At 33.0% G+C, this 25,843-nt stretch overlaps 1 protein-coding gene and 1 long non-coding RNA gene across 3 annotated transcripts; one reads left to right on the top strand and one right to left on the bottom strand.

The window, feature by feature from the left end:
• The first annotated feature begins 354 nt into the window (after nt 1-354).
• On the top strand, nt 355-5,308 carry LOC112009907 (uncharacterized). The gene is made up of 6 exons (XR_010628294.1): nt 355-580; nt 787-894; nt 2,738-2,846; nt 3,762-3,807; nt 4,758-4,850; nt 4,954-5,308. It is a non-coding gene; the product is annotated as an uncharacterized LOC112009907 (long non-coding RNA).
• Nucleotides 5,309-5,674: 366 nt separating this feature from the next.
• Nucleotides 5,675-8,552, bottom strand: LOC111983710 (cytochrome P450 CYP82J17). 2 transcript variants are annotated; one of them, XM_065771710.1, is made up of 3 exons: nt 8,361-8,552; nt 7,285-8,195; nt 5,675-6,432 (listed from the first exon to the last, which is right to left on the bottom strand). In XM_065771710.1, the coding sequence occupies exons 1-3, from the start codon at nt 8,380-8,382 to the stop codon at nt 5,809-5,811; spliced, it is 1,557 nt and encodes a 518-aa protein (XP_065627782.1). In that variant the 5' UTR covers nt 8,383-8,552; the 3' UTR covers nt 5,675-5,808. The 2 variants fall into 2 exon arrangements, with proteins under 2 accessions (XP_065627782.1, XP_023871133.2); XM_024015365.2 differs by having other exon boundaries at nt 7,285-8,552.
• Nucleotides 8,553-25,843: the final 17,291 nt, after the last annotated feature.

The raw sequence follows: 25,843 nt of genomic DNA, 5'->3' as shown, positions 1-25,843 counted from the left end.
TGCCCTAACTGCTGTGAATACTCTTAGGTAGTGGAGAAGAAATTATTTGGAGTACAAATTAAGAAAACTAAATGCACTAAAAGCAACGTACACACTACAACAAACTTGAGCTTTTTCAATGTAATTTTATCCACAGTCATTTAAAAGCCTTTAGTTTCTACATTTGCACTCCACTGTTGAAAAATTCACATATTTGTTTCCACAGTTGGCATGACTATTGAAATAAGTGGTAAAAAAAAAAATTAAATTAAATATGGATAATTTATATAAACAGTGGGATAAATATTGAAAAAAAGAAATTAAATATTTTTTATCAACGGGTTGAAAAATGTCGATAATAAAAACACGGAACTTATATGGGTAGCTCCATGTCTTGCTCTAGCTCACACTCTCTCTCTAGCTCTTGCTCTCTCTCACTCTCTCTCTATATCTCGCTACTGTCCTCACTCTCTCTGTATCGCTCTCACTCTCTCTCAGCTGCAAGCTTTTCATAGGTCTTGGCTGTAAACTTTCCTATTATTTTCTAGGCAACCAAACAGAATTCTTGATTCAAAATTTCTATTATTCTCCCTCCGATTAGGTATTTTTTTTCTATTTCCCTCGATTTCGTTCCTTTAAAAACTTATTTCTGATCAGTTTGTTTTTGCTTGGACTTGAATTTTGTCCATACTATGTTATTCGCTTGGAAGATTTTGAACTTTTATGGTTTTTGTTCTTGAATTTGAAATGATATGTCAAAATTGAATTTGTGGTTTTGTGTATTGCATGCTTTCAACGTGATTGCAGGTGTTTTGGGAGTTCAGCTCAATGAATGGTCAAGGAGAGTTCAAATTTCACTATCTGTAGGATTGATTGAAAGCTAGAACGTCTATGAGTTCAAATTACAATTGCTTGGTAAGTTCTTTAGCTGAGTTTCATGCTTATTGTGGTTCTAATTTTTAATTTGTCAGTTTTTGAATTTTGACCAAGTTTGTGATGAATCGTAGTAGCTTTGACCTCGTCACTATGAATTATTATTGACTTGCTTATGGTTCTAGAATAAATTCTTTTGCCGTGGACACTAAGACAAACCCATATATTCTAGATTATGCTAGTTCTTGACAATGAAACAAGGGTATGGCCTTTGGTCAGAAATTGAGAGCGGAAAAATTATCAAGTCAGTGAAGTCTTAGAGGGTTATAGCCTTATGGATTTTGGAGAAGGAAAATGGATCGTATCTAGGTTGGAGTTGGATGTCTTAGCATGTATTAGCTGTTTAGTGTCTATACTAATGCAACAAAAAGAAAGGTATTTGTTGTGGCAGCATACAGTTTACTTTAGTTCTATTTATTGTGAATTAATTATGGAGATATAAGTACCTGTCTCTGGCCTTAGAATGTCAGTAGAAATAAGTTCTTTGGTAAGTTTTGGCTTGTATTGAGAACCCACTCTTGAGACTAAATTCTTTTTAGAACTATTGTTGAGGACCACTTTTCTTGATCATTTCATTGGGCTCTTAACTTATTGCTTTACTGGGCAAGCACATTGAATGTAGGTGCTGGCTATAGACCAGATCATCCTGTAATCATTCAATGTGCTATATTTTTATTCTATTCTATAGTAACTGCTGCAGCCTGTACCTCTATTTTGTATATTGTATGCTTGATGGCCTGCACAAGATGTTCTTCTGTTTCTAGCTTGTGTCTATGCATTGTAGCAGTGATAAATTCAATGTAGTCAATTGTTCCATTCCCGTCTACATCAGCCTAAACACAAATTAAGAATGTCAGTTTGGAATTAAGAAAAAAGATTAATAAAAAAAGAATGAAAAAATAGGAATCAATGTAGTCAATTGTTCCATAAATGGCTTTGTATTGAAAATTAAAAGATGGCATGAGTCTTATTGATTGTTTTCTTCTTTTACATATAAGCCAGAAATGAATTAGAAGCTGGACATCATTCTCAATTTTCGTAATTGGCCTTTTTTTTTTTTCCTTTTTGTTTTTTCTTTCTTATGCAAGTTGTAATATTGGCAATGGGGAATACAAATGCTGCTCTTCCAACCAACAGGTCCAACTCTAATGCAAACCGTGTTGAACTGACAGCAATGGAAGTTCCTGGGATGAAGCAAATAGTTTGAAACTTATTAAACAGTATCAAATATATAGGAAAAGAAAAAGAAAAAAAAAAAAAAAAAACAGTGTATCACTTCTTTTTAAAAGCATGGTGAAGTAAGAAAAATTATCAATAAAAACATTGATAATCAAATAGCACAAAAGTGAATGAAACAGGGCCTACTGTATGAAAGAACTTCAGAACAATTATAATAAAGGAACATCACCCTTGGAACAAATAGTTTGTCAGTTGTTACATAATGGAGATGTCTTTTGGCTCAAAAAAAAAGAAAAGCAACTTTGAATGTCTTTATTTAAGGGGGCATAAAATGCTGCTCGAATTCTTACTGTTTAACGTTGTTTGAACAAGAGCAAAGATGAAAAGGGTGATTTATCCCAAAAAATAAAAAGATATAAAGGGTGGGAACTAGGAGCTTCACAGGGTAAAAGCTTAAAGGCAAAAATTGAAGGTTTCATTTCTCCCTGCCCGTCTTTTTCTTTTTTTAAATGGAAAAAAAGATATGTAGCATTGAAGTTGCTTTTCCTGTTGAAATATTAGTATTTTTGGTTTGTTAAAATGTTGCTGATTTTTACTGAAAGAAGTAAATTAATAACATCTTTTTTCTTCTCTATCTTGATGACAGGTAGATTTGCGAACTATCTCAGTCCCATCTAGTACTAAGCGAATGCCGAGATCAGAGTTGTTCTACTTCTTATAATTGGCTTAGTTCATTTCAGAGGATTAGAATTCAGGTCTTTCCAGGCTTAATTGCTGAGCATGTGCTTTTAACTTTCTTTTACTACTTAGCAACCCTCAAGCTATTTTCATAAATTCTCCTAGTTTGTTATGTATGATAAATTTTGGGATGAGTGAATAAGTTTTCCTGTTTTTATGAGCACCACATTCTTTAAGAAAATATTTGGATGTGGAAATGGTCACAATAAATGCACAATGGTTATGATTGATATGCATCTCTTGCAAGTGTAGTTTTGGGATAGGAAATAAACACAAAAGGCCTTCTTTGGTTTTCAGAACTAATTGGAAGTTGTTCTAGGTTGAATCTTGCCATTTTTTTTAAAAAGAAGTTTGTCTAGAAACAGAATAGTTAATGAAATCTTGGAAATTCAACTTAACATTATTTTCTTTGCTTGATCCTGATGAACCTGTCACAAAATTTGGAAGAATTTTGGAAATTGGATGAAATATTACAATCTTTGAGAATAATTTTAGGTTTCCAGCTACTGGTTGAGACAAGCTTGGTATCAATTTTTAGGTTATTGGCACCCCCACCTAGTGGTGGGTATATGTATACCTCCGGGGTTTAATTCCCGGCATCTTCACTTAGGGGAAAAAAAGTTGGCATCTCCTCTTGTTGAAACAATGAGGTGGGGGGTATGGTCATAAGTTCAATACGAACTTGGTGTGTAACTTTTTTTTTTTTTTTTTATAAAATCCAATGCCCATTAAAAGAATTGAAAGACTTGACTAATTGCCCATTAAAAAAAATCATGACCTCTGCATTTTTTAACTAAGGCATTCTCTCACAGTTTAGAAAGGCCCTATAGAGAAACACTTGGGATGAAAACTCTCTTTTTGTTGCCACCTTTTCTGAAAATCTTCTTCTTTACTCTTGTTTGATTAACATTTTGCTTTACGTGTGTACTCAGGTCCACATTGCACAGAGTTTTGGTGAATGGTCAAGAGAGATATTCTGTAAGGGCCCCTTTTTGTTTTTTGTTTTCCCTTTCTTTTTGAGTAAAAATTGTTGCAAGACCCTTTATAAGCTTTTGAATGATCTGTGCTAATAGTGTCAGTTTCTGCAATATCATCATCTAAAGGGTCAACTTTATTTTCTGTCTGTTTTCTCTTTTATTTATTACTTGCAGCTGGAATGTTTTTTTGCAGGGTGCTGAGCTGTGTTACAAATGGCCATTTACAGTTTTGCTGTTTGAAAATTTAGCTGCTTGGACCTACTTTTTAATATTTTCCCCTATTAGTGGTAGAATCAGTTGTGGTAGTTTTAAATGTGTTACAAATGGCCACTTAGAGTATTCCTGTTTGAATCTTTAGCTACTTGGATCTAAGATAAATTATTCTCCTGAAACTTTAGTATTTTTTTTTTTAAAGAATGTGAGACCTTTGTATTTTATTGTGCCAATTTGACTTCATTTACATTATCAATATTCATAGTGCACTTATTGATTCTCTTGCTCCACTGACTTGCTCATTGTGTGTGAAGCCTGATCTATTGTGTTAGTTATATCAAGTGACTTGCTCATTTTGTGTGAAGCTTTATCTATCATGGTAGTTAAACAATAAACTGTGGAGGTTTATTGTATTGTGCACTGAGCTTGATTAATACTTCTTTTTGTATTGCCTTTGGCTTATCTTAATTTCGTACGCTCTACATGTTTGGTGTGAATTAATGAGGGGCTACAAAATTGTTACTTTAGTACAATTTACTTCCAAACCGTATTTCAGATTCTGTTGAACTAGGATAAGAAAGAAAATAAATTTTTTCTTTGATAAGCATTTATTGGAAGACCATATAATTAATAAACAAGCCACATTTCCCTCTCTCTCTCAAGTATACTTTTTAAATGAAAGTGCTGTGTTTCTTCCCTATACATGGCAACAAAGTAACTTTGCTATGTATTTTCCAGTTTGTAATTGACAACCAAGTGCTTTCTCGCATCAACAAAGAAGCTTGTTGGACGATCTCAAATATCACTGCTGGGAATAAAGGTGAAATACAGGTATGTGATTCACTTTCTGTATGATTTAACATAAAGATTGTGTGGTTAATAAAATTTAGGTAGCTCCTCACTTAAGTCTTACCCAATTTTATGTGATTTACAGGTTGTCCTTGATGCACACAATGGATTAACATCTACAATGAAACCTGGAGCAAATTGGGTGGATATGCACTTGTTAGAGTGGATGTATGTGTTTTATGGAGTAAGGAAAATATGGGAGGAGGGATGAGGTGTCCTCTACGGGGAAGTACATGAAAAAAGGATGCATCATCTTTTTTTCAATGATAGGCCTGGCCTTCTTGTTGGGAAGTGGCGAAGTGGCATTTCTCCAGGAGCACAATGGTTTTTAATTTTTTTCCTTGTAATTAGCCATTTTGAAAACTTGTAACTATTTGAATACTTGAAAATTAGACTGGTGCTTTAGTTTTTATATGAGAATGGATAGTTTAATTTGGAATGTCACAATTGTATTTATGTTTATTTTTGAATCAGACTGCATCCGAATTTGTTTATTTATTAAAAAAAAAAAATACTTATTTCAACAGTTTCAAATTGTTGAAATTTACCTTAAAGACAACATATGTTTCAACGGGGTTTAAAAATATTTTTGACATTTAATAACCCTTGATAAAAGTGAATCACATTTTTTTACGGTCATATAGGCTATAGAAAAAAAAAAATTTGTCGAAAATACTTTTTTTGATAGTTTCAATAATTGAAAATAGCAAACTTTCTTGTAATGACAATAGATTACTTCATAAAGAAGAAAAAAAAAAAGGATATTGAAAAAGAAACACAACACAACAAAAACACCTACAAGAAAGTACCACAATAAGACTAAATAATGATTCTCCTAGTAAAAAAGATTAGGCAATGTCATTAAGTTATGGGACTCTTGAAGTGTGAAAACTTATTAAAAACATGAACTCTAGTCAAGCATAGTCTATATTTATGTTTGTCATTGATAGAGTTCCGTAGCAAGGCGTGGATTAAGAAGAACTTCAAGGGGAGTTGCCTTGGGTAAGGTAATGCCCAAGCCTTCAGTCATGTCTACTGGCATATTCAATGGTGTCGTGAACTCAAATCCCTGAAGTAATCGAGCTAGTGTCAAGTGAGATACTTGCAAGGCAAATGTGTAACCTGGGCAAGATCGTCTACCAGACCCAAATGGTATGAACTCAAAATGTTGCCCTGAAGCATCTATATTTGCATGTTTTGTGAGAAACCTCTCTGGAAAAAACTTATTTGAGTCATCCCAAATCCTTGGATCTCGGTGCAACTTCCACACATTGACAAAAACACGAGTACCCTTTGGAACATAATAGCCACATACATGGCAATCCTCCATGGCTTCATGTGGAACTGATAAGGGGCCTGGTGGGTACAAGCGCAAGGTTTCCTTCACTATGGCTTGGAGGTAAATTAGGTCTTTGATATCATGGTTGTCCACCCATCTCTCTCTACCAACCTTGAGATCGAGCTCTTCTTGGGCTTGCTTCAAAGCGTGCTTGTTGTTCAATAATATAGACAAGAGCCATGTCAAGTTAAGAGATGTAGTGTCGGACCCAGCCAAGATGAGATTCTACATGAAATTGAGACCACACTTAGAAAGCAGAGTTTCTTTATAGAGTATTGTTCTTTGTAGATAAAAGAAACTATGGTCTGATTATTTAATATATTAGAGTGAGCATATATAAGTCAAAGACACAATAAAAGCTTGGCTGATTAATTAAGTTTTGGGATGTTATTAGCCTATCCTAAAGATGGACATAAAAAGGAGAAATTTATAGGAATATGGATCAAGCATGTACTTAGAGACTGATATTGTTAGTGTATACTATTTATATGGAAAATTATTAGGTGCTTTTGGACTCCGGAGTATAATGATTTATCGTGCCCTCATCTCACATTCATGATGGACTCTTTTATGAATTAATTTGTGGGATCCACCATAAATATAAAATAAGAAAATACCATGTCATTATTCTCTAAAAGCATCTAACTTCTCTACATTGTCTTTATTCTCAACAAGGAATAACATAGATCATGCAAATGTTTTTTAAAATATTAATCTTTCATAACAAGACAGGAATAAATAAACTAATTCATAAACTGTAGAGGATAAATAAACTAAGTCATAAACTGTAGAGGACTAGAGGTCTTTAGCAAGACTTAATTATTAGTAGTTTGTGCAGTTTATTTATTTATCGACGGGAATTTCAGCAATATATGATTATGATTTACAATAAAAGAGTAAAGATAGTGACACAATATTTTCAAACAAAATTCTAGGTGGCAAATTATTTGTGGTAGGTAAAAAAGTCATGTTAATGGTGAGCGCAAATAAAAACTAGTAATTAATTGCTATATAAAAAATTTTGTGTAAAAGTTGTGAGTATAACACTTTTCATAATAAAATATAACGAAAACATACCAATGCTGTTGCCTTGATAATGGTTTCACGCGTATGGCCAAACATGCCATCATCCTCAATTACAGATAACATGATATCAATGAAGTCCGGTTTGTCGTTTGGTTCATTTTCCGCCCTCCTCATAGCATGTTCTTCAACCCAACTTCCAACTAGAGTGTCCAATTCCCTTGCAATTCGCTTCATGGATTTTACTTGGCCCAGAAAATATTCAAGCCCTCCTAGAAATGGAACTAGATCCGAAACAACAGGGGCCCCAGATACATACATGAACTCTTTAATAATTTTCCCTATTCTTTGTGCCTCTCCATCATTCCCATCATTCAAGTTTCCAAAATATCTTTTCCCTGCAATCATTTTAGTATTTATATTGAAGGTTAAGCGCTCAATCCACTCACTAATCACCACCTTAGCTTGGTTGTTGTGCTCTTTGCTCATGCAAAGAGTGTACAAATCTTTAATCAAATTGTCGACCTCAATAACTTGCACGTTCTTTAGTGTCTCAAGCCGACGACTAGAGAGGAGTTCTAGCATGGTTATCTTTCTCATCTTGAGCCAGAATTTTCCATAGTTGGTGAACCCAATTCCTGCATAGTTGTAGCTAAGGTACTTTCCATGGCTAGACCTTGGACGAGCAGCCAAAGCCTTGTCATTTGTAGTGAAACAATCCTTGACAGCCTCATGATTGCTAATAACAATTGCACTTTTCGTACCAAATCGGATCGTGAATATGGGGCCATATTGATCAGCCATAGCTGCCAAGGTTCGGGCAACTGGGTTTTGGCCACCTAGTTTGTGAAGGTGACCTATGATTGGCAAGGCACCTGATGGCTCCGGGGCCAACATACCCTTACTTTTGTGACTACCAATTCTCAGCCTCCATAAATTGTACAATAGTACCAGTACAAAAGCCCCTGCAATTGCAAAGAGATGAGAAGCAATTTCCATGATGAACTGAAACTTGAGGGAAAGCAGAGTATACTATGAACTTTTCATGGTTTCTTTAATGGTGAGAAAAAGGAGAGAAACAGTGAAAGTATGACTAATAGCAATAAGTTGAATATGACATGGCCCGTTACATTTATGAATGATATGGCTCATGTTGCTCAACTAGTCGGGTTTGTGGAAAGTTATAGCGGCTCTCAATGTCATGATGTTGACGTTCTTGACTTGGTCTCTCATCCTTATCTTGAATGATTGAATGCATGAAGTCTGACTGTTTTTGTTGATAGTCACGCCAATAGAAATCTTGATGCAGCTTGGGAAGTTTACAGAGTTGGGCAATGCATTGTTTAACATATTACTTAAAAAAAGGGCAAGGGGGGTAAATATGGGTAACTAAAATTAAAAAACACAAAATCTTACTATATCAGTTTACCAATTTTCCTCTCAAAATAGGTTTTTTTTTTTTTTTTTTTTTTTTGGTAAATTGGAAAATTCAATTAACTAGAAAAGAGGAGCCAAATCAGGACAAAGCCTGTTACAAGAAACACCTTGAAAATTAGCCTCTAATAAGGAGACCAATTCCACGGTTGGAACAGAGTGAATAATAAACTCTAAAAATTGGACATGACCGGAATTTGCTAGACAATCTGCACATTTATTAGCCTCTCTAAAAATATGCTTGATACAAACTTGAGGAATTTGAAAAATCTTGAGCTCAGTAATATCTCAAAATAGGTTTTAACTACAATTTCTCTCTATCTTTAAGGAGCGCTATTTGTCTCCTAAACATAGATTTATTAATTTTGTACTTATGTAATTGTGATAAAGGAAAGTTAGTGTTTTGAAAAGTAAATAGAATAATAAAAAATGATTAAATAAATAATATTTAAATAAAATAGGATTTAGACTTTAGAATAAAAAATCTACAGTGAGTGGGAGAAAAAATTAATTAACTAAAAGAGAGAAAAAAAAAATTTTACCCTAAAATATGATGAAAATTGAAAGAGACCGCTGCTAATGATGAATAAGACAAGTAAAGTATTCAGCAAAAAAATAGAAGACTAGTCAAATAAGGTTTATCGATTGTCGTTTTATTTATTTATTTACTCCGTATGAAGACAAACTTTTATGGGGACAAAAGAAAACTGATGTTCTTGGACTCTTTTTCATTGGGTAAAAAAAAAAAAAAAAATTCATAGGGACGTCTCCATCAATCACATCAGCCTTTAGAACACCTAAGAATAAAAATGATTAAATATTATATTTGGCTGATATAATTAGTGTCCTACCACTATTTAAAAAATATTTAATAATTTATTTCTTTTTAAAAATCGGGTTCTAAAAACACGAGTTTGACTTCGAACACAAATTAATAAAAATGGAATTCCATAAAAATCTGTTAGCACCTGCGGTAATTAAATTTTTATCCATCCTCGGTTTTAGAAGCCTGAGTACCATAGGAATATAGGATATTTCGATGATTTGAGCCAAGCCTACAGCTTCCTATGAGTTTCTCGAGGGTCTGGGAAAAATTTTCCATATCCAAGTTAGTTTTTTATTGTGTTTTATGAGCACTCTGTTTACAAGTCAATTCAAGGAAAACTGTCTAATCTCTTTCTCCCTCACACCCCAACATACCATCAGGCATCAGAAGTCAGAACTACAATAACCAACAAACACAAGTTTTTGACAAAAGGGTGATTGGTGACAAGACAATGACATCACATCACAATATATGGTACTCGTATATGAAACAAATGACATGGGCATTTGTATGTTACATAAATAGAATAGGCAAGGATGCATGCCTTTCTTCCGTAAGTAGTAGAAACACAAAGTTTTTGTCATTTATGTCTGTGAGTTACATATTTTGAAACTAATGAGCTCACGCAGGGGTGGAGCCAAAAATTTTGATTTGGAGGGCCAAGTTGTGATACTAATATATTAATTAAGACAAATCTTTACACACACATATATATAAATTAATTTAGTAAGAGAATTTATCATCTTCTAAATTTTAATTAGTACATAAAAGTCATACATTTCTTCTATTAGACATGTACAAAAATGTATTATTTTCTATATAGCTTAATTTGTTAAACCTTTTAAATTATATGATTTTAATATAATTTCTCTTTCTTTTAAGAGTACCATTGAAATAACTCAAAATTTTGGGAGGGGGGGCTAAATTCAATTTTTACATGCTACATTTTTTAAAATGTGAACAATATACATACTATAAATTAATTTTTTAAAATTTTGGGGGGCCTTGGCCCCCTCACCCTTGTGTGTGGCTCCGCCACTAAGCCCACGAGTTTATAAAACTGGAGTTATTAGTGGCATTGTATATTTTTTAATTCCAGGTCAGCAAGTTTTACTATGGCAAATTTTTATGGAACTCAATTTTCATAAACTCAGATTATGGGTTAAACTTAAGTTTTCTACACTTGAGTTTTGAAAAGGTATTAGATTTTTAAATATTTCTTAAATAGTGATAAATTACTAAATATTTTGCTAAATAATGGTATTAGGCTATTTTGGGCCATACTAGGGAGCACAAAGATGGAAATGGGCCCAGGAATATCGTTTTTTTCCTTCTATTTTACATCACAAATATCTTTCTCTATTTAGACTAGTTTTTATTCTCGCAAAACACCAATCGCCCAAGCGTCTCTCTCCTCTCCTCTCAACTTGTGATCATCTAAATCTCTTAGGGAAATACACTCACCTAATCGACCCATCGATAAAGACCCAAAGAAATCCACTTGCCCAATCAACCTATCAGTGAAGATCAAGATTAAAATATAGAGGCAAAGAGAAATTAATAATTGTAAATAAATCCGTGTAACCATTTTTTTTTTTTTTACAGAATAGGTTAGAGGTTTCTTTGGGTGAGAATATTGCTATTTTTACGAAACTATAGATGCTTATTGCTTTATCCTCTATCTTCCTCAATCTCATTCATCAATTTTTCTCCATTTTGTTTCAAAGTACACTATATGGTGGTCAAAATTAAACATGGTGTAAATAAATACATATAAAATAAAACCAAAAGATAATTTCATGAAAAAAAAATCTGTTGTTGTACTTATGAATTATGATGCTAAAGAGAAAATTAGGAACTTGTGAAGATAATGGAGATCCTCTTTAATTTTGCTAAAATGCTAATTGATAATATATATATATATATATATATATGGGGGTAGCATACCATGTTAAACTTATGTCTGGAAAATTTTATTTTTCTTAGCCACAACTTAGAAATAATGAGCAAATTGAGTTATGGAGATTGGAGCATTGCCCATTGCTGCATGAGCTGAGGAGGTGCCGTGACATTGGATTCACACGGGTGCTTGTGAAATGTGAAGATTTTTCTCTGTTAAAGTTAATAACCAGTGGGGAAAAGTGTTAATTCGTCTGAGGTGGGGCTATTATTATTAGACCATATCCATCTCATATTACTATCATCATTTGTTTTTAAACATATCTCTCTCATTTGTGGATAAAAGTTGTGATAGAGCTTCCGGTGAGAGTGTCCTCATTTTATCCCATCTAGTGTGTTGGAAGATTAAGATTATCGAACAAAAATACAGATCATCTTGAATTCACACACTTATTGCACACTTATAAAAGGAAAAAGTTTGTTCTAAACATATTCGGAGTTTTGGGCTTCGACTTTCAATAGAAAGTTNTAGACGACCTTCCACAAACCGGTAAATCTTTCATGGCTGCATCAATATCATTTTGTATGTGTTAAAATAGATCTAAAACTTCATACATGAATAAGTCAAAAAAAAAAAAAAAAAAAAAACTTCATACATGAAAAGAATATGTAAAAGTTAGATTTTAATTTTTACAAAACCTAGCTTTTAGACCTTCTTTTCTCTTGATTTTTTAGTTTTTTACGTTTTGAGATGAGAGAGATATAAAAAGGTAACAAAATAAATTTACCCCTTGTTTTTAATAGAGGTGGGTAATTGGGACAAACAGAACTACTTTTAGGGTAGCAAAGTGCCAATTTTTAAATCACAGGTGGTCAAAGTGTTTTTCGAAAAAAACACAGGTTTTTTTTTTTTTCTCTGTACTTACTATTGTGACAGCTGATTCTAGATTTTGTATAGGGTAATGGATGTTTAAATTTTAGTTTAAGTCAAAGATTTGTAAGTATATCACATTGAATCATAGTTTTGCTTTTTCTGCCATTTGTACTTGAATTTAATTTCTTAATAATGAATCAAGTAACTCCTATGTTGTGAACAGATATGTGAAGACTGTCCCACTTGCAGCACAAATGCTTGATGTGAGAAGAAATCAAAAGCTTGAAATGGTAAAAGAATTAAAGATGGAGAAAGTTAGATTACAGGAACAACTGATTCATAAGAGAATATCAGATTCTATCACCTACCTAGATGGTATATCTAATTTCCTACATAGGCTTCAGAATCTCCAGAATTAGCAGCATACCTGGAAATAGGAAGCTTAGAATAAATCAAATTCAGAATTCTTCTTGCTTATGATGCCAATGCTAATGGAAACATGTCTTCGAGAAACATATCATTAGAGGAATTTGTGAATAGTGACTTTATCCCCCCTCACATAAAAACTTCATAAACAATTACAAATTGCGTATTTAATTATTATAAGACAATTTACAGCTGAAAATGTTATTCTAAACAATTGTTGCCCCCAGAAAACTTTCCTTATGTTCTGTTCATATGAAAATAGATTTATAAACGTTAATTTCTTTAGTGAATGCTGAAGAGTTTTATCACACACAGTGAATAGAGAAAATACAAGAAAGTATAGTTCAACGAAGAAGAAGAACAGAGAAGTAGACAAAGACTAGAGAGGAAAAGAGAGAAAGGAATTGAGAGAAAAAAATATCTTCTGAATTAGGAATGAAAATGTGAAATCAATAATACAAACTTCATCTGAGACACCCCATATATATAGTTACATACCCAGCTATAACAGAATAATTGCATCCCAATTTATGCGCCTAAAACTACGGAACCAACTGCTCAAATGTAACTGCAAATGTAACTGATTTTGGCGCCACAATAACTGATCATTTGAATAGCTTGAAACGACGCCGTCTGACTTCATGTGTTGTGTGTTACTAATTGCTTTTAATGAAACGGTGCGTATCATTCACCGTTTATAACTTCACACGAGGCACGTGCTGTTGAGCCTGGGTTGATCCTGAGCCTTCATCTCTCTGAGTTTGAGTTATATCTTCAACAAATGCTATTCTTATTGGCTCCCTATTTGTTGCTTGAACAGATTAGAGTTGAGAGATGAGTGGAGGTTAGAGAATCGTAGAGCATTTACCAACATATGGTCAGATATGGTATTTGGGATCTCATTGTTCATTCTTTATACTTCAATCAGACTAAAGTAAGTTACCATTACTCTATTTGCCTATTGCACTCCCTTGCGTGAATCTTTGTCCATGAATTACTGCAGACAGCACTATTCATTGATCTAACTTTCTGTCTACTGGCTATACAACAAAAACAAGGTTTCCGCTTTTGCATCAATATCGTTTTGTACGTGTTAAAATAGAAGATGTAAAAGTTTTTTTTTTGAGAAGGAGACTATGTAAAAGTTGATACATGAAAAGAAGATGTAAAAGTTAGGTTTTAATTTTTACAAAACCTAGCTTTTAGATCTTTTTTCTCTTGATTTTTTAGTTTTTTATGTTTTGAGAGGATACATAAAATGATAACAAAAATACAAATTTACCCTTATTTTTAATAAAGGTGGGTAACTGGAGACAAACATGGCTAATTTCAAGTAGGTAAAGTGTCAATTTTTAAACCACAAATAGGCAAAGTGTTTTTCAGGCAAACTACAAGTAGGCAAAATTTAATTTTCCCTATATTTTAAATCAGTACATGTGGCAATGTGAAGGAAAAATAAGGTTTTGATATCATTGAAACGTAAAAATAAAAACAAAAATATATAATATATATATATATATATATATATATATATATATATATATATTAAAAAGGAAGAAGGAGCCATAAATTAGAAGAAGAAAAAAATTGCGGTGTTTCATACATAAGAAAGAATAAAAAAGCAAACGAATAAAAAAGTTGGTATCAATTATTAAATTTTTGTGTTTATCCAAAGAATTTAAAACAAATAGAGATAACATAGTTTATAACAACAATTAAGTTGTTGTTTTCATCTAAACTTTACTACAAAGAAGTGATAACGAAAATCTCAATTGGTCCTTTTGCATTTTGGCCTAAACAAAAACATGAACTTAATAATGATATACATGAAAATTTTTACAATTATTTTTCTTTTTAAATTATCATTTGTAAAACTATAACACTTAATATGTCATCAATAAATTTTCAATTGAAGTGAAAGTGGAAATGTAATTCTCTCTCTAAGTCTTTTCTATTTGATTAAGAGAATACATTGGGTCCAGATCGGGTGTAAAACCCCCACTTTACACCGCCCAATAAAAATGTCACATTAGTAGCTTCTTCGTGGGATCGGACATTTGAGGCTAGCGTCTATGGTGTTATTCTCAACTGCAGCTTTTCCGTGGGATCTAAAAGTGGGGTTTTTTTTTTATTTTTTTTTTTTAGAATTTTGTGAAATTGGCTTTTAAGGAGTTACTATATATGTGTAACATGTGTATTTTATCGTTAAGTGTAATGCTTATGTGGTGTGTTTCTTTTGGATGGTGTAAAGTGGGGGTTTTACACCCTATCCAGACCAAATGTATTCTCTTTAACTAATAGTTTTTTAACAGTTAATGCCATATGCCAAATTATAGCATCAATTATTATAATGAAACCTTCCAGTAAACTAAGCAAGTGCCTTGCCTGTGTCACCAATACTAATCATAAGAAAGAAGCATAGTTTATAGACTAACCACGATTAGACTACATGAATGTCAAAATAAAGTACCATGATAAGTGGGGAGAGAGATTTGAATAGTAGTTCTTTTCATAAATATGATCGTTCATGCAATACCACTAAGGTATAAGACTCTACCAAAGCAAGCTTATTAAAAGAGATTAAATTCTGTAAGGATATGGTGTAAAATTCATGTTTTACACCTCCAATCCCAATATGTTACATCGTCTTTTCACATATTTAAAAATAAGCACAACCATAGCTAATCAATTCTAATACCCATATATAAATCCAACCAAATTGGGAGTTTGTTGAGATGTTTTATGTGTGGTAAAATGTATTGACTTTTAAGTAAACTGCTAATGTGGAAATCTCTTATTGGATGGTGTAAACACATAGGTTTTACACCCTATCCTTACCAAATTCAGATTCTTATTAAAACAAACATAGTTTATATTTTTGTCTGTCATTGATAGATGTAGGAGACCGCAAAACTCGCGTGCTCTCAAAAAAGAGATTTGAGTGCTTCTACGAGCACATCTCTTTTTGGGTAAGTGGTGTGGAGTTGCCACTTATTTTTTTTATCTAAAAAAAAAAGAAAAAATAAATACAAATTACATGCTCAGAACACTTCGACTATCATTGATTAAGTAAAAAAAAAAAAGCACAATTTCGGTAAATTAAACCTTACAAAGCTTTGGGTCCTAGTTACAATCTATGCAAAAGAATACAAAGCTTTTGGGTTTAGTTACAATCTACCCAAAATTAAAGAAAGACAAAATACTAATCTATCTATCCAAAAATTCTAAGCTCGGGGGCTAGGTTAAAGAATGGAAAGGTGTTAGACACCCATTCCGCCCAGACAGAGTTTGGTCTTCTAGACTGTAATGACCAATATACCATTTTTTGCATGATGTTGAATGATATGTTAAATATACATGACAAACACTTGACCAAAAGTAACTCAAATATATTTACCTAATGAATATGTTCTCTTTTATATATATATATATATATATATATAAAGATTTGTAAAGAAAAGTCAAATATGTTTTTATGCAAAGAAAGAATAATATTTTTGTTAAAAAGTATCAAATCTGTTTTTGTGGAAAGAAAAAAGAAAAAAAGAAAAAGAAAAAAACGTGATTTCGTCAAGAAAAATCAAATCTGTTTTTGTGGATAAAAAATAAGATTTTGGCTTTTGAAAGATGATCTACATTCATAAGATGAATTTGTTATGCATGCATCACATTAAAAAAAAAAAAAAAAAAAAAAAAAAAAAAAAAAAAAAAAAAAAAAAAACTACCTAACTTTCAATCCTTTCCTTTAAATTTCAAAATCTACAATTTTATAACAAAGAGAATTTTTTTTCTGAAAAAATCAAATCTATATTTAATGAAAATACTGATCTATTTTGGGGTTGAAAAAAAAAAATCAGATCTGTATTTAATAAAAATACAAATTAGTTTTGTTCTTTAAAAAAATCAAATATGTATTTAATGAAAATACATATTATTTTTGTATTTTTTTTAAAAATAGATCTACATTTAATGAAAATACAGATTAGTTTTTTTTTTTAGTTTAGAAAATCATATATGAAAAATTTAGATCAGTTTTTAGTTTTGAAAATTAGATCTGAAAAATTCAAATCAGTTTTTTGAGTTTCTAAAGAAATCTTTAACAGATATTAGCGGATTTTGAAATTTAAACAAGAGAATCACAATAAATAATCATTTAAGAGCATGTTAAAGAAAAATTCAAGCAGCACATGGTAATTATATATCAAGAACAAGTTATAGTAAAATAGTTTAAACATATTCATGCATCATTATCAAAAATCAATGGAAAAGAAAAGAAAAAAAAAAAAAAAAAGAATACCTCTTGCATGAGCGTGCTCTTCTATTGAAAGAATATTTTAGGATTCAAAGAAATTTATTCAACTGTTTGAAGACTAAAATACTTTTCTTACAAAAAAGAAAATCCTAAGGCAAGAGCCTCCAGAATATTTTTAACGAAAGGGATTTGAAAAATCAGAAGAGAAGAGCAAGAAAGAGGGGGTCAGAAAGTGTGCTAAATTTTGAGAGGCATCTCCTATTTATGGAGGTTGGAATGCTTCAAAAAATTAGCTAAATGATCAGATACGATTTGAGACGTGTTCTTATCTCTAAAAAATCGAAAAAGATAGGCCTTATCTCAATATAGGAGTCCTCAGGCCGAACCTCGAGTTTATGCCAATCGACACTTGGAAAGTGCCAATTGGCACTTGGGAAGTGCCGATCGGCATTCCAATTTGAGTTTTGGTCCAATTTGGACTCCTTTTTTGAGGTTTTTTAAGCTAGGAATTGCACTTAGACGCGTTTTTAATCCATATTCTAAAAATCAATCCCCTTTTCTAGATATTTAGGTCTTTTAAGTGATAATTATCTTGTAGATAAATATTCCAAAAAGTCTTGATTATCCACAACTTCTTTGTTATATGATTATCCACTTTATTCCTATGCAAGCAAGTCTATTTTTGACACTAACTAACAACCAATCACAAAATTATTTAATTAATTTTAATTGTTTAGTCAATCAAAATTAATTTAAATTAATCATGTGCGGCCGGTTCCACCTAGACAAAATGCATGTAGACCGTGCAAACTTGATCAAAATAATGAGAAAATTTAGAGAAACCACTACCGATGCTCAATAAAACTAATGAAATAAGGTTTTCAATTAGCGTTTAATTTTTTTTTTTTTAAACGAATGACAAACTTATATGAGAATAAAAGAATAATGATGTTCTAGTACTCCTTTTTCATTGGGTATTTAAAAAAAAAAAAAAAATACAACCCCGAGAGGGTGCTAGGGCAATTAAAGCTAATGTAGGACTAACTAACTCATTTGGGTGTTGAGCTTGGGTAAACGTATAAGGACATGGACTGTTTTGCATTGGATTTGAAGATTTTGGGTCCTTCTTAAAGCTTTTTTTTCTACTACAGACCCTATTTTCCGTAGCTTATTTATTTTACAGAATTGGGTGTTTTATTGTTTGCGGCCTGTTTTCATAGGCTTGCTGACCTGGGCCCTTAGGCTTGTGCTCTTGAGGCCTAAGGAGAAAATGGGTTAGCAACATCTGGATTGTAGTTCTAGTAACCTTGTCCAATAATAAATAAATTAGGGCCATGCAAATGGAAAATTGTGGATCTCAGGCCCATGTTGCATGACAACTCGCAATGTATTTTTGTACCTCTGGTTCAGACCAAGACTGTTGGTGCCCATAGGTGGTGATAGGAGAATGTAGGTACTGTGTGGTGCTAACTCCTAAAGCCATGGTGATCATGTTAATTTGCATCATTCCAAACTGAGAGAGTAGAGAAACTGATGAGCTAGAGCAAAATGAGTTTTTTATTTTATTTTATTTTATTTGTCCGCGATGAAACCTAAGGATGATTGAAACAACAATTTTTTGGCATTATGCTAAGGTGATGTCCGAAGAAGCATAGAATGGGTTCAAATTGAGGAGGATGAAGAAGATGACCAAAACGCAGAGCTTTGCATTTAGAATTTAGCTTAGTTAGTAAAGAGTGGTAGACCCAGAAATTTTGAGTTTTGGGGGGGAGGAGGGGGCGAACTATTGTGTCAAGAACTTTTTAAAATTTAAGAACGAAAATAAAACTTTTAGTAAAATTTTGGAACCAAAATTATATTTTACCATTCTTTTTTTTTTCTTCTCTCTCCTTTGTTTCCATCTCTCTAACTCATTGTCACTCTTTTTCTTCATTTCTAGAATTGAATCTCAGAGAGAAAAAATCGATCTGGAAATATGGAATTGATAGGGAAAAAGAGAAGTAGTCCTCACCAAGGCTGTCAAAATCGAGATCCTATGTAAGATTGTGGAAGGTAGGTGAGATCATGGATTGTAGGATCAAATTGTGGATCATAAGATCCTACATTATTTGAAAAGAAAAAAAAAAAACACATTGGTATGTTAAACAATCACATAAATTATACATTCATTCATAAAAAACCAAAACTTTGCATTTATTTAATGTAATTACCATACATCACTACATCCATTTGTAATCATCATTTAAAGAGACAAAAAACCTCAAAACCTGACACTCTATTGTGATATTGTTTTTTATTTGAGTTCAACTAACACTCTTTTGTCTACGTTAGAATAGCAAAATTTGGTCTATTGGAATGTTATTTTTCATTTGAGTTCGCTAAGCCTTTTGTTAAGTTAAAGAAAATTATAAGAAACCAAATCACTTGGAATCGTCAAAATCATACGATCCTACCAATTTTGAACGATCGTAAAGATTCTTGAATGATCCGAATCTTTTTGGGCAGATGGAATCGTAAAATCATAGGATCGTAAGATCCATATCGAGATTTTATCAACCATAATCCTCACTATGAAATGAGAAAGGATGGTTAACAGTGGCTCCTTTTCACAATATATATATTCTATTCAAAAGTTAGTGACTCCTTTTTTATTTTTTTATAATAATAATAATATTGTGGCTATAAAGTATCACTTGACTCATGACTTAATATGGTACGTGGTTGGAATTTTCCTCATTGCAATTTTCCACCGAGGGTGTCCTATACGTTCTGCAATTTTCTACTAAGGGTGTCCTATGTTTTGCAATTTCCACAAAGAGAGAATGTCGGAATTTTATTTTTGACAACGCACATTCATGTGCAAACATCTTTATCATTGTAATTTCTTAGTTGTTTCCTTGAGCTTAAAAAAAAAAAAAATGAACAGTCTCTCTCACAATTTTTTTTTTCTTTCTTTTGCTGAATTTTTTAATTATTTCTTAGAATATAAGCTTAGCTCACACTTAAACTTCCTATATCTTATTCTTACCCTTAAACTTTATGTTAACGGATGCTCCTATGACAATATTAATAAACTATTTTAAGAAAATTTTTATTCCACTTTTATGAGAAATTAAAAAATTATCAAAATATTAATTGTTTTTTTTTTTCATAAAATTTTTCTTAAAATAATTTATTAATAATTACCCTAGCCACCGCACACCCTTGGTGCGATGGTCACTCTGAGGGGGGCAAGGGCCGGGATTCAAGATTCTAGGAAGGAGTTTCACACACATATATACTTAGATTAAGTTAGAGTAGAATTTTTATCTTGTAAAAAACACACACACACACACACACAATTACCCTAAGGCACCCTTTTACATTTCTCTTATTAATAAAGCTCGCGTCTTTCATTTTGTTATCAAAGGTACAGAATCCTACGCATTACATTCTGACTAAAATTATACTACGTGTGCGTTTGCATGCAAATGATTCAGCATTGCATTTGCGTTTTTGTTTTTGGCTAGGTCTCACAGCACTGTTCACGACCTAGCCAAAAACACAAAAACGCACATACCATATATTTCTGGGTCCCACGGCACTATTCACACCTTTAAAAATTATTTTGCTATAGTATTTTTAGCAATAAGTTTTTAATTTTTAACAAATAAGCGGTATTCAAATAGACCCTACCTGTGTAGGTTGAAAAACATTTAAAAGGGTTTGTACATATGTAAAAGATAAACAAAATTAACACAAACCTGTTGTTGTCAAAGACCGAAAGTGAAAAACTACGCAAATAAAAAGATTAAAATAATCATAAATGAAGCGTAATGCCCTCAAAGTCATTACAAAACAGGATTCCCTACTAGCTTTTAAATTATGGACTACCTAGCCTTTTGCCCCTTTGGGGCAAAATATTTGGCATTATGCCCCTGTTTTGAAACTATATAAGGGTGTGCCCTTGTTTCAATACTTGACTATTCTAAAACCGAGTTACTTAAGTTACTTGATTATAACAAGGACGAGTTCTAGGCAGGTTTTTCCCACGCTGGCATTCCAGCGTGGCTTTTGGGCATTAAAAAATTCCCGCGTTACTGTTTGTAACTCGGCAATGAGGAAACTGAGTTACTGATGGTATTTGAAATTGCTTACTACCATGTGAAGCTGAACCCGATGAATGGGAAATCAAGTTATAAACATTACTCGGCTCTGGTATAATCGAGTGGTTTTGCTACATTTTGACTACATTTCAAATCACGTAATTTGCATGTGAAGCGTAACTCAATGAATGGGAAATCAAGTTATTAAATTTACTCGGCTTTGGTAAAATCGAGTTGTTCTGCTATTTACTTCTCCCTTCTAGAAATCAACTTCCTCATGCAATTCTCCTCATCATTTTCAGATCAGCTTCTTCTCATTTTCAGAAATTAGTGTTATCTCTCTATCATCTTAGGTGAGAAACTCATTTTCTTCTTTGATATCATAGAGAATTTTATTATGTAGGTAAAAGTAGTAGATATTATAAAAGTTTATCAACCATAATGTATGTTTTTGTTAGAGAATAATTTTCATTTAATAGGTTGTATTACTTGTGCTTTGGTATTTTCTTGAATGAGTGGTGTGAGTAGATTAGGGTTATATTAGTTGTTTGGTGTTATTTGGTACTACAAGAAATGTACAATAATCTATAGAAACGGTGATGAGTGTTATGTGTGTACATTGGATTATATTGGGTATTTGCTGGTGTAAATTTCATTGATAAAAAATTAAAATTAGTTAGATTTGCTAAAGCTAATAAACAGTTAATATTTAGATTTGTAAAAGTTAAATGTACATACTCATCATTGGTCGAGACATTAACAACAATATCTTCTATTGCACACAACGTGTAGACATTAATAACAACGTCTAATGTTTATGGACAAATTTGAGTGTTAGTATATCATTTTTAGCATGTAATAGTACAAAAATTTATGAATGTCTTTATCGTGTACCATCTTATGTAGCATTACATTATTTACCAACAGTTGATGCACACTATTAATTTGATCATTTGATGTTATTGTATTTAGTGTCAATGTTTAGTTCCGGCAACCTATAACTCTATAGGCCTCACAATGTGTTCACTGCTATGGGTCACTGCTGGGTATTGGAAGATGAGTTCAGTTATCCAATTAATCTGAATCTACGAAATAGTGCTTACGTTCACAATACCATAAGACAGGAGTGTGCTTGGTTATTTCGTGAACAATAAATGTTTTACGATGAGTTGGTTGGTTTTAAGTTGTCAGTGCCTCGGCAACTCGCATCACAGATGCCCAGAGACACGATCGACGAACTTTGTAAAGCATTGAACCACATAAGAGAAGAAAATAATCGAATGAAGATGAGTCTTAATCAATATCGGACCCAAGTCGAGATTCGAGAGTCAATGGAGAGAGGGTGGTACGATCACGCACAATTCATCCAATCACTTCTTGCTAATCCCATTTATTTGTCAGATGTGGAGATGTCAGATGAAGAGTAATCGTGTCGTGGTGTAATTAGACTTTGTTGGAGAACTATTTTGTTTAAGTATGTTTTAAATGTATGTGTGTCACTATTGTTGCATTTATACTATGTAAACCTTGTTATTGATTGTAAGGAGCACGCACGTTATTCATAATATAGATTATTCTCACATAACGCATAAAAGTTAAATATTTCCACATATAATGTTTTTCAATAAGCAGGTAGAACATAACACAGAAAACTCAAAATAACTTACACGATGTCACCAATATGCATGGATTGCATATTGAACACTAACACTACTAACAAAAAGTCCTTAACCCTAGACATAACACACATACAACATAGGCAGTCACTCTGACAAGTAGTCCTCATAGTTGAGGACATTGTTACGTTCCGCCGGAGTGAGTTACCTGTTCGTTGCGACAGCCTGCTCTTCTGCCAGTTGTAGCATGTGATACCTGGACCTATGCAGTATCATTAGATTGTTCTCTTTTTTTTTTTGTCACTGCACGTTCATACTAGTGCATGTTTTGCCTTGGCAGTGTGACCGAGATACGGTTGACAAGAGGCGCTCCAAGTCACGAGATCATCGTGCAAAGTGTTGGACTTGTTCACGCGAAAGTCCCACTCCCGCCGCAATCCGACATAGTATTCCCTCTCATCAGAATCTCTCTCCCTCCTATAGTTATCTGGAAAACGAGGTAGCATCCAATTGCGCATTAACATTGGAAAATGTGACTTTTGATCGATATGTGTAGATGTTTTGCAAGGGTAGATGTAAGTGGGACTTCAGTATGTGTAGGTGTTTTGCAAGGGTAGATATAAATGGGATTTTATATAGGAGTTTTGCAAGGGCAAGTATTCATGTGGATATGACTATATGTAAGGATAAGTATTCATATGAATAAAGATGATATGACTCAACAGTGTATTGTTCAGTAAGGTGTTGAGGAGTACATGGAAAACTGCGAACATGACTTGGCTATACAATGGCACCTGTTGGTGCATGTGGTTCACTAAGGTAGCAGTTTGATATGTCATAGCTTGTGCTACAGTAGCACGCTGGTGATGTGTACTGCAAAGGAAGTTGTGTATTTATTCACGTGAAGACTATTTAGCATTCCTATGCTTCATTTGATATGACTTGACGAGACAGTGCTAACCTGTGTTAAATGTATCATAAACTTTTTTCAGGGATGCCCTGCATCCTTGAAAACGGTGCATTGCAAAAGGATGCATATCTGTGTATTGACGTGTGTGTAGGTGATATGACTAGACAAGGTTCGTGCGGAAACTATTTAGCATTTCTGTGCTTCATCTAACATGATTTGACGAGACAGTGCTGAACTGTGTTAAATGTATCACAAACTTTTTCAGAGATGCCCTACATCCTTGAAAATGGTGCATTGCAAAAGGATGCATATCTATGTATTGACGTGCGTGTAAATGATGTGACTCGACAAGGTTCAACAGTGTGAAGCTATTGAGTAGAACATGCAACACTGCAAACATCAGTGTAGCAATGAGGGACAGCTCACCTCCAAATTCGATGCATAAACTTTTCAAGGATGCTCTGTGTTTTCACACCAGTATGGATGGGTACTTGTGGTAAGGGTTCAACAGTGCTAAGCTATCCACCGTAGCTACACTCACTACTCCCTATGGTGGTATTTGGCAAGTGGGATTGAAGAAAGCTGATAACAACATTTGATTTTGTAATGGTTGGCAGGATTTCGTTGAATACCATTCTATCTGTTACGATTATTTTTTAGTCTTCAGATATCCACTGAGATTCAATATCCACCCAACAAGAACTATAAATTGGAAGATCATTAGGTAGAAATAATAGACTTAGATGAAGATGAAACAAACATATCCTTTAGATGAATTTCCCATAAAACATGAAGTCGGAGAAAGTTTGTTACGAAAAAATTTTATTGTACATAACAACGAAGAGAGAATGAGTGGTTAGTCTGGTTTGGATGAGTCTGTATGTAATGTATTTGTATAAAGTAGTATACTAGCATAACTAAGATACACGGATATAGGTATATGATACAACGACTCACGGTGTCATATATATGAATTATTCATATTATTGAATCATATGTGTGGTTGGTCTGTGTGGTTTGGATGAGTTTGTATGTATTGAATCTATTAATTTTTCCTACAAGTAATGTGCAATAAATCTAAGCTGGGTGATGAGTATTATGTGGGTAACATTTCAAATTACACAGACAGAATATTGGAAACATCAACTTATCTAAGGTTTTTCCTACACTACAAAGCAGAGGACATTGTCCAACCAAAGCATAATAATCATATATAGCAACAAAGAACATCAGGGAAAAACTAAGCAAGTGATTTCATATACACTTGCCAATCCATTGAAAACATTGCAACATACTAACATATCAATGTAATACATTACTAGTTTCATGTCACACATGGTAGAAGGGGGTATTATTATGAACAAATGTGAGTGTCTACACCTCAACAATGATGGTCCCAATTGGGCCCCACTCTACTTCAGTGAGTCCTTGCTTTAGGAGCCATATGGTTTTTTTATAAAAGAGTGGTTGGTCTGTGTGGTTTGGATAAGTCTGTATGTATAGAATCTATGCATAAATATTCATATTAAATTTTCATATGTAGCAACAAAGAACACTAGGGAAAAAAAATGAGAAACTGATGGAAATATAAACTTACCCAAAACTAATGAACATTTAATATTTAGATTTGCAAAAGTTGAACATACATAATCATCATTTGTCAGATATTAACAACAACATTTTGTCTTGCACTACAGATGAAGAGATTAACAACAACATCTAATGTTCGTAGGTAGAAATTTTTGGAAATCATCATTGCTTGGATCTGAGAAATCTGAAATATCCCTTTCATCATCTAACACAGTAATTTCATTAATAGACTTTAGGGCTTGCTCTTGCGCCTTCCCCTTTAGATGTTTCCTAGCCTTTTGGATTGCGTGAAAACGGTCTAGTCGCCTTTGCATTTGATTGTTCTCTTATTCAAGACGAGCAAGTATTTTGGCAGGTTCATCTCTAGGCAACTCGGTTGAGCGTGCCTTAGCAACTCGTAACCCGTGCCATCGACAATACACCTCCAACTCACATCTTTTCTCGTATAGGGTTGACCATGGTAGTTCTGATACGGTGAAGTCTATTATGGTGGTATCTGTACTTACTTTTGTAGGTTTGTCGACCATGATGTGCCCGACGCTTCTAAGACTCTCGTACGTGTATATTGGCATATTAATGAAATCTCTCTTCTTTCCAACCCATTTCCCTCCATAGTGGTCTGTGTATGTTTGTAGTTGTTGATCTGCTAGAACTTGTGATGATCCACATGTTGAAGTAGATCCAAACTTGTTTAACATTTT

Source organism: Quercus suber, unplaced genomic scaffold (assembly GCF_002906115.3).
Source record: "Quercus suber isolate HL8 unplaced genomic scaffold, Cork oak 2.0 scaffold_48, whole genome shotgun sequence".
NCBI lineage: Eukaryota > Viridiplantae > Streptophyta > Magnoliopsida > Fagales > Fagaceae > Quercus > Quercus suber.
The sequence above is the reverse complement of the archived record's forward strand: the minus strand, read 5'-3'. Positions and strand labels throughout refer to the sequence as shown.

Coding starts and splice junctions, on each gene's coding strand:
- LOC111983710 (XM_024015365.2), bottom strand. CDS start 8,229: ATGGAAATTGCTTCTCATCTCTTTGCAATTGCAGGGGCTTTTGTACTG. Junction 6,433..7,284: donor TTATCAAGGCAACAGCATTG/GTATGTTTTCGT, acceptor AATTTCATGTAG/AATCTCATCTTGGCTGGGTC.